Source organism: Cyclopterus lumpus, chromosome 7, assembly GCF_009769545.1.
Source record: "Cyclopterus lumpus isolate fCycLum1 chromosome 7, fCycLum1.pri, whole genome shotgun sequence".
Taxonomy (NCBI): Eukaryota; Metazoa; Chordata; class Actinopteri; order Perciformes; family Cyclopteridae; genus Cyclopterus; species Cyclopterus lumpus.
In genome coordinates, this window is record NC_046972.1 from 25,753,868 (window position 1) to 25,766,136 (window position 12,269).

The 12,269-nt window shown below is 44.0% G+C and overlaps 1 protein-coding gene across 2 annotated transcripts; it reads left to right on the forward strand.

Moving 5' to 3' along the window:
- The first annotated feature begins 3,757 nt into the window (after positions 1-3,757).
- On the forward strand, positions 3,758-11,394 carry snx21 (sorting nexin family member 21). 2 transcript variants are annotated; one of them, XM_034536384.1, is made up of 6 exons: positions 3,758-3,897; positions 5,635-5,939; positions 6,568-6,764; positions 8,239-8,380; positions 8,458-8,623; positions 9,680-11,394. In XM_034536384.1, the coding sequence occupies exons 2-6, from the start codon at positions 5,639-5,641 to the stop codon at positions 10,176-10,178; spliced, it is 1,305 nt and encodes a 434-aa protein (XP_034392275.1). In that variant the 5' UTR covers positions 3,758-3,897; positions 5,635-5,638; the 3' UTR covers positions 10,179-11,394. The 2 variants fall into 2 exon arrangements, with proteins under 2 accessions (XP_034392275.1, XP_034392276.1); XM_034536385.1 differs by having other exon boundaries at positions 9,696-9,997.
- Positions 11,395-12,269: the final 875 nt, after the last annotated feature.

The window sequence follows — 12,269 nt, forward strand, 5'->3', positions numbered from 1 at the left end:
TAGGGTAAGGAGATGAGTTTCCTCCTTAAGACTCAGTCTTAGAGATAGGGTAAGGAGATGAGTTTCCTCCTTAAGACTCAGTCTTAGAAATAGAGTAAGGAGCTCGGACATTAGTAGGGAACTTGAAGTTGAGCCACTACTCCTTTGTGCCTCCTGGACGTCTCCCATTAGAGGTTTTCCGGGCACGTCCAACTGGGAGGAGACCCGGGGAAGACCGAGGACACGCTGGAGGGTTTTTATCTCCCAGCTGGCCTTGGAACGCCTCGGGATCCCCCAGAATGAGCTGGTGAATCTTGCGGGAAGCCTGGGTCGGCCTGCTGGGTCTGCTGCCACCGCGACCCGACCCCGGACTAAGCGGTTGAAATGGATGGATTGCTGTATTGAAGAAGACTTGAAACTAGAGATTGAGACCATAACGTCATGTTTACAATGTTTACTGAGGGAATACATCAAGAGAAGTAGAGTCATATTCAGTCGGTTCTCTGACATGGAGCACTGTCTGGTAGAGAGGTAGAACAACTGTGGAAAAAGGACGAGTCATCATTATTTGGTCCGTAGATGATGCAATAGTGATTGGGCTGTTGGGTATTGTGGTATATATGATGATGAATCCTCCTTCTGGACGAGTGACGGTGGTGTTATGAATACATGAGAGTTGTGTGTATTAAATGGCTGCACCTCTTTGCCTGGAGTTGAAATGGGGGAATTTGTGATTAAATGAAATGTGCGGATTTAATTGATTGATATCAATCAATGATATGAGTCACAGATTCTACATTTATTTGTTCTTCATTGTTATCCTTTGTTCTCTTCATTATATTCTTTATTCATTCTATGCATTTGATCAATTATTTATTTTCTGTTGAGTAGTTTAGTTATATAGTTACTCCAATAAATATTTTCATTACATAAAACTTGATCATTTGACTTGTGTGTATATTAAATAATAAGTTCACTATGCCCTATTTCTACAAAATTAGGTGGCAAACTAAAAGTAATCTCAAACTACGTGAGTACCATCATTCTTTTTATACAAATTTATGAATGGAAGAGTTACGAACTCATCCTCATTGTGTTTGAAACATCAAACCAAATGTCAAAGGACAGCCAGTTATTATCAGATCATTATGGCGTTTCATAAAACTTAGTTGTGAATGAAGACCCCGCCCCGAGCAGAGCTCCTTTCCTGAGCACTAAGTACTGAAAAGCGTTTGAAGAGACGTCCAATCACAAGTCTCCACTCCCACCGGACGCCAGCGGTCTCTTATCGTACCCCTCCAACCTTCGTTCCATGACCCCTTCTACCCTTCTGGTTCCTTCTCCCCTTCCTCCCTTAATCCCTTTCCTTCTATCTCTATAAAACATTTGAAACCCATACCACTATTAGCCTGGTCTTTGATATTGAAATGATGTGAAAGTTTGAAAGGCAAATGATTGATGCAGAACTTTGCATGAGCTGCACCTCTACAGTCACCGACTTGATGGAGAACCTTTTTGTTTAAATACACCCTGAGTGACAATAAACCTTGGTGAACGGTACTCCTACTTTAGAACTTTGACATATTCTTTGGTTGTCATGTGTTCGTCCCTCTTCATCCCCTCGACTAGAGAAAAGAGAACGCAACACAATTCGGGGCTCGTCTGGGATCTTCCTTTGAAAAATACACAAAATAAGTCATTCAAAGGCGCTCAAGGAGTCATTGTAGTTGTGATTTATATAAATGATGTCTGACATCTCCAGCGTTCATATTATTTTACACAAGTCAAACATGGTGGTCAGTAGAGAGAATGCAGCTTTAACACATGAAGCATAGACTTCTATACAACCAGAGGAGTCGCCCCCTGGTGGTCAGGAGAGAGAATGCAGCTTTAACACATGAAGCATAGACTTCTATACAACCAGAGGAGTCGCCCCCTGGTGGTCAGGAGAGAGAATGCAGCTTTAACACATGAAGCATAGACTTCTATACAACCAGAGGAGTCGCCCCCTGGTGGTCAATAGAGAGAATGCAGCTTTAACACATGAAGCATAGACTTCTATACAACCAGAGGAGTCGCCCCTGGTGGTCAGGAGAGAGAATGCAGCTTTAACACATGAAGCATAGACTTCTATACAACCAGAGGAGTCGCCCCCTGGTGGTCAGGAGAGAGAATGCAGCTTTAACACATGAAGCATAGACTTCTATACAACCAGAGGAGTCGCCCCCTGGTGGTCAGGAGAGAGAATGCAGCTTTAACAGATGAAGCATAGACTTCTATACAACCAGAGGAGTCACCCCCTGGTGGTCAGTAGAGAGAAAGCAGCTTTAACACATGAAGCATAGACTTCTATACAACCAGAGGAGTCGCCCCCTGGTGGTCAGGAGAGAGAATGCAGCTTTAACACATGAAGCATAGACTTCTATACAACCAGAGGAGTCGCCCCCTGGTGGTCAGGAGAGAGAATGCAGCTTTAACACATGAAGCATAGACTTCTATACAACCAGAGGAGTCGCCCCCTGGTGGTCAGGAGAGAGAATGCAGCTTTAACACATGAAGCATAGACTTCTATACAACCAGAGGAGTCGCCCCCTGGTGGTCAGGAGAGAGAATGCAGCTTTAACACATGAAGCATAGACTTCTATACAACCAGAGGAGTCGCCCCCTGGTGGTCAGGAGAGAGAATGCAGCTTTAACACATGAAGCATAGACTTCTATACAACCAGAGGAGTCGCCCACTGGTGGTCAGGAGAGAGAATGCAGCTTTAACACATGAAGCATATACTTCTATACAACCAGAGGAGTCGCCCCCTGGTGGTCAGGAGAGAGAATGCAGCTTTAACACATGAAGCATAGACTTCTATACAACCAGAGGAGTCGCCCCCTGGTGGTCAGGAGAGAGAATGCAGCTTTAACACATGAAGCATAGACTTCTATACAACCAGAGGAGTCGCCCCCTGGTGGTCAGGAGAGAGAATGCAGCTTTAACACATGAAGCATAGACTTCTATACAACCAGAGGAGTCGCCCCCTGGTGGTCAGGAGAGAGAATGCAGCTTTAACACATGAAGCATAGACTTCTATACAACCAGAGGAGTCGCCCACTGGTGGTCAGGAGAGAGAATGCAGCTTTAACACATGAAGCATAGACTTCTATACAACCAGAGGAGTCGCCCCCTGGTGGTCAGGAGAGAGAATGCAGCTTTAACACATGAAGCATAGACTTCTATACAACCAGAGGAGTCGCCCACTGGTGGTCAGGAGAGAGAATGCAGCTTTAACACATGAAGCATAGACTTCTATACAACCAGAGGAGTCGCCCACTGGTGGTCAGGAGAGAGAATGCAGCTTTAACACATGAAGCATAGACTTCTATACAACCAGAGGAGTCGCCCCCTGGTGGTCAGGAGAGAGAATGCAGCTTTAACACATGAAGCATAGACTTCTATACAACCAGAGGAGTCGCCCCCTGGTGGTCAGGAGAGAGAATGCAGCTTTAACACATGAAGCATAGACTTCTATACAACCAGAGGAGTCGCCCCCTGGTGGTCAGGAGAGAGAATGCAGCTTTAACACATGAAGCATAGACTTCTATACAACCAGAGGAGTCGCCCACTGGTGGTCAGGAGAGAGAATCCTCCTCCTCCTCCTCCTCCTCCTCCTCCTCCTCCTCCTCCTCCTCCTCCTCTTCCTGCTCCTCCCCCTCCTCCTCTTCCTCCTCCTGCTTCTCTTCCTATCCTGCTCCTCCTCTTCCTCCTCCTCCTCCTGCTCCTCCTCTTCCTCCTGCGAGCAGCAGTCGGCCTATAGCTCCAGGAGGACCCAGTCAGTGCGGACACCTGGAGCTCCAAACACCGGCAGTTCCCCCCTGAGCTCCCCGACATGCAGTGACTGCAGCGGGGGGGCTGCTTCAGGACCCTCGGTGAGGAATCGGAGAAATCAGTGTCTGAACAGGCGCCGTCGGGTTTGTTGTGGCGCTGGTTCACGTCGGGTTGCTAACGTGACGTTTATTCCACGCCTCAGGTTGCGTGTGTGTGCGTGTACTTGTGTAAGTGCGCGTGTGTGTGTGAAGCTAATAGTGTTGGCGTTCACGTCTGTAGGTGTAGTTATTGATTTTATAACGTGGCGTTAACCAGCTAATATGGAACTGATCAGTGCTGCCTTTACGGACGCCTCGTAAATTCCCTCTTCTTCGCAATTTTTTATAATAGTTTTTGACCGTCCAAGTGGATGAAAACATGTCTGTTTGGTTTCTCCTCATGCTGATTTATTTCAGATAGTCAGCTTAAAATTATTTTAGGATTTATTTATATATATATATATATATATATATATATATATATATATATATATATATATATATGTGTGTGTGTGTGTAGTGTTCCACAATATCAAAAACCTTGATGTTTGTTTAATAATTTAGAAACTTTTGTTTTAAATAGTATCTTATCAGATATGAAATCAGCGTCTGTGTTTGCTTGAGTGTTGTGATCATAACTGTGTTGTGATCATAACTGTGTTGTGATCATAACTGTGTTGTGATCATAACTGTGTTGTGATCATAACTGTGTTGTTGTGATCATAACTGTGTTGTGATCATAACTGTGTTGTGATCATAACTGTGATCATAACTGTGATCATAACTGTGATCATAACTGTGATCATAACTGTGTTGTGATCATAACTGTGTTGTTGTGATCATAACTGTGTTGTGATCATAACTGTGATCATAACTGTGATCATAACTGTGTTGTTGTGATCATAACTGTGTTGTGATCATAACTGTGATCATAACTGTGATCATAACTGTGATCATAACTGTGTTGTGATCATAACTGTGATCATAACTGTGATCATAACTGTGATCATAACTGTGGCAGGATGACCTCCAGATGACCTCCAGCTGTTGGTCTTCTCTGATCTGTGTGACACTCTCAGTCCTGAAGCCTCGCTGCGTGTTTGCATTGTTAATGTGCGACGTGATTTCCATTCAGAAGAGGCCTCCGGCTCTGAAACCCGATCCGGCTCTGAAACCCGATCCGGCTCTGAAACCCGATCCGGCTCTGAAACCCGATCCGGCTCGGGTTCCGGGTCTCGAGCAGCGAGTCTGTGATGGAGCCGTTGAACCCAGAGCGACAGGAAGGATCCGAACCCTTTTGGCTTTTTAGAAGCAAATACATATTTTAATATTGTCAACTTCTCAGCACCGACCACTCACTGTCACACTGGGCCAGGCAGCCAATCAAAGGAGGAGGAGGAGGAGGAGGAGGAAGAGGAGGAGGAGGAGGAGGAGGAAGGAGGAGGAAGAGGAGGAGGAAGAGGAGGAGGAGGGGGGGGGAGGATGGGAGGAGGAGGAGGAGGAAGAGGAGGAGGAGGGGGGGGAGGAGGATGGGAGGAGGAGGAGGAGGAGGAAGAAGAGGAGGAGGAGGAAGAGGATGGGGAGGAGGAAGAGGAGGAGGAAGAAGGAGGAGGAGGAGGAGGAGGAGGAGGAGGAGGAGGAGTGTATAGAAACCGCACAAACATTTTGTATGAATCTTTGATAAAAAGAGTTAAACTTAAGTCTGAACTGTTGGCCGATTATTGATCCTCAGTTCAAATGTGTGCTCCTGTTGTCTCCCCCCCCCCCCCCCCTCCCCCCCCCCCCCCCCCACACACACAGCGTCATGGCGTCCCGGCTGTTCGACCGTCTGAAGCGCTCCTTGTTCAAAGATGGTCAGGGGGCGGGACCTGAGCAGGACGCTGCATGTGGACAGGAGGAAGAGGAGGTGTTTAAAGAGGAAGGCTGGGAGGCGGAGCTGGAGGAGGAGGAGAAGGAGTGTGTGAGCGATCGGCTTGGTGGGACGCTGTGCTTCGACGGCGAAGGAGGAGGCGAAGGAGGAGGCGAAGGAGGAGGCGAGGGGTCGGGGCTGGACAGTGACTCCGACTTCCTGGGAGAGTCGATGGAGGAGGGGCTGAGCAGCACAGGTGAGCTGCTTGTTAGCGTCTGCTTGTTAGCGTCTGCTTGTTAGCGTCTGCTTGGTTAGCGTCTGCTTGTTAGCGTCTGCTTGTTAGCGTCTGCTTGTTAGCGTCTGCTTGTTACCGTCTGCTTGTTAACATGTTAGCGTTAACATTTTAGCGTTAACATTTTAGTATTAACATGTTAGCGTTAACATTTTAGCGTTAACATTTTAGCATTAACACATTCGCTAGAAGCACGTTTTCACGTTGACATGTTCACTAGAAACGCATTACAACGTTCACACGTTTGCGTTAATACTTTTGCTATAAGCACTTTAGCACGTTGACGTTAGCACGTTGACGTTAGCACTTTTGCTATAAGCAGGTTAACACGTTGACAATTTCACAATTTCGCTATACGTTGACGTTAACACTGCAATGGAGAGATGTAAATTCATCCATAAGGAGAGAGAGAAGAGGAGATAGGTGCTCAGTGTATCCTAAAACATCCCCCAGCAGCCTATAAGCCTATAGCAGCATATCAAGGGGCTGGACCAGGGCAAACCTGAACCACGTTCACTAGAAGCACGTCAACACGTTTATTTGCTTCGAGTGACAGGCCGCAAATAAAAGTCGTCTCACCCGTCTCCCGTAGACACCAGTCCTGTGGGCGTGTCCCCGCTGGGCTCCTCCCCGTCCTTTCTGCTGACTCGGCAGCTTCAGGACAGCTGGAGGACCCTCCGTGGTCTCGGGGGAGGAAGTCCCACCTCGACCGGGAGGCAGCTGGCGGACGACTTGCTGTTCGAGGTGACGGACGCCAGCGTCGTGCAGGACGCCTCCTCTAAATACGTGGTGAGTATCTTTCCGATAATCCTCAAATGCATCATGTGACAAACGCAAAACAAATAAACCGAAACGAGGCTTAAAATTGTGATATTTCATCAAAACATTTTATCCTATGTTGTTAAACTCTGAGCTCCTCAGTGAAACTATGACGTCATGATTGACTCATCTGAGACCATCAAGAGGAGAACAGGCTGGAAATATGTTCATAACTTACTATAATTATAACTATATATATTATATAAAGTATATATATATATATATATGTATATATATATATATATATATATCATGTCCACCATTGGTAACACTTTGTAGACACTTGAAACGTGTTGGATACATACAGATTCAATTGATTTCCAATTTTTGTCAAATAAATTACCAAAGAAATTCAACTTGTGTTTCTTCTTCTTTTTAATGATTGTTGTCATCATGAAGTTCTGCTCCTGGAGAGGAACTTTATATTTATATTAACTGACGTCTCGTGTTGATGTTTCCATAAGTTCATAGATGAAACTGATATAGAACTTATCAATGAGAATGTATGAATTGTTGTAAAAACTTTCACAATCAGACAATTGAAAGTCAAAGCTACAAAACGGCATCGCTGTGACTGTGGTGATAAAAAGGTCATTTTTCCTATGGAACATGAATGCACCACTTCACCAAACGTCTATTAATCTGAACTGTCCCTTTAACTGAGCTCTGAAGCTCCTGAGATATTTACATATATGTAAATGAGGTACTATGAAGATATTTTTAGATATATTTTCTATATTCATGAGCCTCATTAATAAACCTGATCCTCTCCGATACACAGTTATTTATTGATCCTCATTTATAAATGAGAGGCGATCAAACCTTTCCTCCTCCTCGTCCTCCTCCTCCTCCTCCTCTTCCTGGTGCTCGTCCTCCTCCTCCTCTTCCTCTTCCTCAAGCTCCTCCTCCTCCTTCTCCTTCTCCTTCTCTTCCTCCTCCTCCTTCTCTTCCTCCTCCTTCTCCTCCTCCTCCTCTTCCTCTTCCTCGTCCTCCTCCTCCTCCTCCTCTTCCTGGTGCTCGTCCTCCTCCTCCTCTTCCTCTTCCTCAAGCTCCTCCTCCTCCTTCTCCTTCTCCTTCTCTTCCTCCTCCTCCTTCTCTTCCTCCTCCTTCTCCTCCTCCTCCTCTTCCTCTTCCTCGTCCTCCTCCTCCTCCTCCTCTTCCTGGTGCTCGTCCTCCTCCTCCTCTTCCTCAAGCTCCTCCTCCTCCTTCTCCTTCTCCTTCTCTTCCTCCTCCTCCTCCTCCTCCTCCTTCTCTTCCTCCTCCTTCTCCTCCTCTTCCTCCTCCTCCTCCTCCTCCTGGTTAGGGCACATTTGACCACTTTAATGTCTCACGGTATTCTAGGTGTTCGTGGTTTAATATCTGAAACATCTTTATTGGATGGAACCTGAAACGTGGCAGATCTCTTAAGGTCAAAGGTCAGATTGATTGTCCGTGTCTCCTGCAGCTGTACACCATCCACGTCATTGAGTCCGGCGGCAGCGACAAGACTCCGGCCGTCATCACCCGCCGATACTCCGACTTCCAGCAGCTCCACGCCGCGCTGCGCCGTAACCACGGAGACCGGATGGAGCGCGTCTGCTTCCCGCGTAAGTGGACGCCTTCAAGACGCTTCGGCTCCTGAACGTTTCGCTGCTGAACCACTTCCTGTTTCCTGTTTGTGCAGGAAAGAAGCTGCGCAGGAACTTCACGGCGGAGACGATCGCCAAGCGGAGCCGGGCGTTCGAGCAGTACCTGTCTCACCTGTGTTCCCTGTCGGCCCTGCGGGGGGCGCTGTGCGTTCGACAGTTCTTCTACCTGACAGACCTGCAGACCGGACAGCTGTTAATCAGGTAACTGACACACAGACCACCAGGGGGCGACTCCTCTGGTTGTATAGAAGTCTATGCTTCATGTGTTAAAGCTGCATTCTCTCTCCTGACCACCAGGGGGCGACTCCTCTGGTTGAATAGAAGTCTATGCTTCATGTGTTAAAGCTGCATTCTCTCTACTGACCACCAGGGGGCGACTCCTCTGGTTGAATAGAAGTCTATCCTTCATGTATTAAAGCTGCATTCTCTCTCCTGACCACCAGGGGGCGACTCCTCTGGTTGAATAGAAGTCTATGCTTCATGTGTTAAAGCTGCATTCTCTCTCCTGACCACCAGGGGGCGACTCCTCTGGTTGTATAGAAGTCTATGCTTCATGTGTTAAAGCTGCATTCTCTCTCCTGACCACCAGGGGGCGACTCCTCTGGTTGAATAGAAGTCTATGCTTCATGTGTTAAAGCTGCATTCTCTCTACTGACCACCAGGGGGCGACTCCTCTGGTTGTATAGAAGTATATGCTTCATGTGTTAAAGCTGCATTCTCTCTCCTGACCACCAGGGGGCGACTCCTCTGGTTGTATAGAAGTCTATGCTTCATGTGTTAAAGCTGCATTCTCTCTACTGACCACCAGGGGGCGACTCCTCTGGTTGTATAGAAGTATATGCTTCATGTGTTAAAGCTGCATTCTCTCTCCTGACCACCAGGGGGCGACTCCTCTGGTTGTATAGAAGTCTATGCTTCATGTGTTAAAGCTGCATTCTCTCTACTGACCACCAGGGGGCGACTCCTCTGGTTGTATAGAAGTCTATGCTTCATGTGTTAAAGCTGCATTCTCTCTACTGACCACCAGGGGGCGACTCCTCTGGTTGTATAGAAGTCTATGCTTCATGTGTTAAAGCTGCATTCTCTCTACTGACCACCAGGGGGCGACTCCTCTGGTTGTATAGAAGTCTATGCTTCATGTGTTAAAGCTGCATTCTCTCTACTGGCCACCAGGGGGCGACTCCTCTGGTTGTATAGAAGTCTATATAAATGACTCCTCTGGTTGTATAGAAGTATGCATTGTGTTGTCTCGTTGAGGGTGGGACGTTACCAGGAGGCTTTGGGTCCGCTGCTCAACGCCAAGAGACTGCAACACAAACTGGGCTGGACGAGTGACGGTGACGGCGAGGCTCGGGCTCCGCCTCCGGCCTCCTCCCATTGGTTCTTCACCTTGGTGGGTCTGTCGAGCTGTTTCCAGGAAGTGGACCAGCTGGAGGAAGCCCGCGATCACTGTGACGACGCCCTCCGTGTCCTGACCCCCGAGGCGGAACACAGGTCCCTCCCTCTCCAGGATAAGCCCCACCCACTGATCGAAAAGCAGGACGTGTCGCAGCAGCACGTCGACAGGCCACACCCCCTCCTGTTGCCATTGTTGCGGGCGGTGGTTCGGCTGTCGTGGCAGACGGGGAGGGACAAGCGGCAGTGGGAGGAGCTTCTGCAGCAGCTGGAGGAGCAGAGGGCGGGGCTAGTAGATAATCAGCCAACCATTAAAGAGTTCCTGATCAAACACAATCTGCAGAGCGAGGGGGAGGCCTAGAACAACACACACACACACACACACACACTGCAGAGGACAATCACTACACTTCAACATGTGTGTTGCGTTCACTGTGCAAAAAAAGTTGAAAAAAAGCCTTAATATGGTCAGGAATTAAATCATGACGAAATAACTAGGAGAAATATGTACGGAAGCCCAGAGAGGTCAAACTCACTCTGCTGATCTAAATGTTTCTGTGTGTTCTGTAACATTAAACCATTTCAGTTGCATTCATCAGCCTCTTGTGGCCATAATGAGTATTACAACAACAGAAACTCACTTGGTAAACACAAAAAAGATTATTAAAAATAATAAATAAATACGTTAAAAGCAAAATTATGACAAGAAAAAAATATATAATATCAGTTGCTCTGTCATAGTTTTGAGAAAAGAATTAACATTACCAGAAATTATATAGCTAAACTTTTTAAGAAAATGTATATTTAAAAAATATATTTTAGAGAACTTATTTTCTCCAAATATTTCCACTTTTTCAGATTCCATTTTAGTTTTTTTTGGGCAAATTACAAATCGCTCAACCCTAGAGCCGTAATTTATGTTTTTTTATGTATTTTATTACTTTTACGGTAAAATACATAAAATACGTGTCTCGGGTTATAATTTCCACGGATGAGTTCAGATGAATTATAAAGGGAGGACATTATGTCCAAGAACAATAAATCCAAGCCAAGGTATTCACAAAGCATCTTGGCTCCTAAAATAGTTTAAAATTGTTTGGAGAAACTTATAAAAACAAACAAAAAGATAATAAAAAAAATGATAATGAATGTTTTATTGCACTTAGAAGTCGGTAACGAGGCGTTAACACACAATGCATCATGTTTGTTTGCTTTTGTGTGTTTTTATGCAAATGAAATAGATTCAACAAACATCTTGTGATTTTAAAAAACTGCCAGGGAAACATATCCATCTGAGTCGCGTTCAGATGGATATGAAACGGCATAAAGCTGCTGACTCGGGGGGTTGATTCCTCTCTCGTGAAAGAACCTTCTCGTGTTTGACAAACATTCAACGCTCACTTCACAAATGTTTCAGTGTTCAACAAAGAAAACAACATTTAAATGAGATGAACATTGAGGTTAAAGAGGTTTTTTAAAATGAATTCTTACAGCAGTTTGAACCAGTTTACAACAAACTCCTCTTTGCACTGGGAATTATAATTATATATGCATTCAGCAGAACATGTGGAGCGATATACAAGTATATTTACAAGTATATTTACAAGTATATATACAAGTATATATACATGTATATTTACAAGTATATTTACAAGTATATATACAAGTATATATACATGTATATTTACAAGTATATTTACAAGTATATATACAAGTATATATACATGTATATTTACAAGTATATATACAAGTATATTTACAAGTATATTTACAAGTATATATACATGTATATTTACAAGTATATATACATGTATATTTACAAGTATATTTACAAGTATATTTACAAGTATATATACAAGTATATTTACAAGTATATATACAAGTATATATACATGTATATTTACAAGTATATTTACAAGTATATATACAAGTATATATACATGTATATTTACAAGTATATATACAAGTATATATACATGTATATTTACAAGTATATTTACAAGTATATATACAAGTATATATACATGTATATTTACAAGTATATATACAAGTATATTTACAAGTATATTTACAAGTATATTTACAAGTATATATACATGTATATTTACAAGTATATATACATGTATATTTACAAGTATATTTACAAGTATATTTACAAGTATATATACAAGTATATTTACAAGTATATTTACAAGTATATATACAAGTATATATACAAGTATATTTACAAGTATATTTACAAGTATATATACATGTATATATACATGTATATTTACAAGTATATTTACATGTATATTTACAAGTATATTTACAAGTATATATACAAGTATATTTACAAGTATATTTACAAGTATATTTACAAGTATATTTACAAGTATATATACATGTATATTTACAAGTATATATACATGTATATTTACAAGTATATTTACAAGTATATATACAAGTATAT

What these genes read in the sequence shown, in the direction of transcription:
- snx21 (XM_034536384.1), top strand. Translation starts at nt 5,639, where the DNA reads ATGGCGTCCCGGCTGTTCGACCGTCTGAAGCGCTCCTTGTTCAAAGAT. An exon ending in GGAGCGCGTCTGCTTCCCGC is followed by an intron (nt 8,381 to 8,457) that starts GTAAGTGGACGC and finishes CTGTTTGTGCAG; the next exon opens with GAAAGAAGCTGCGCAGGAAC. An exon ending in ACCGGACAGCTGTTAATCAG is followed by an intron (nt 8,624 to 9,679) that starts GTAACTGACACA and finishes TGTCTCGTTGAG; the next exon opens with GGTGGGACGTTACCAGGAGG.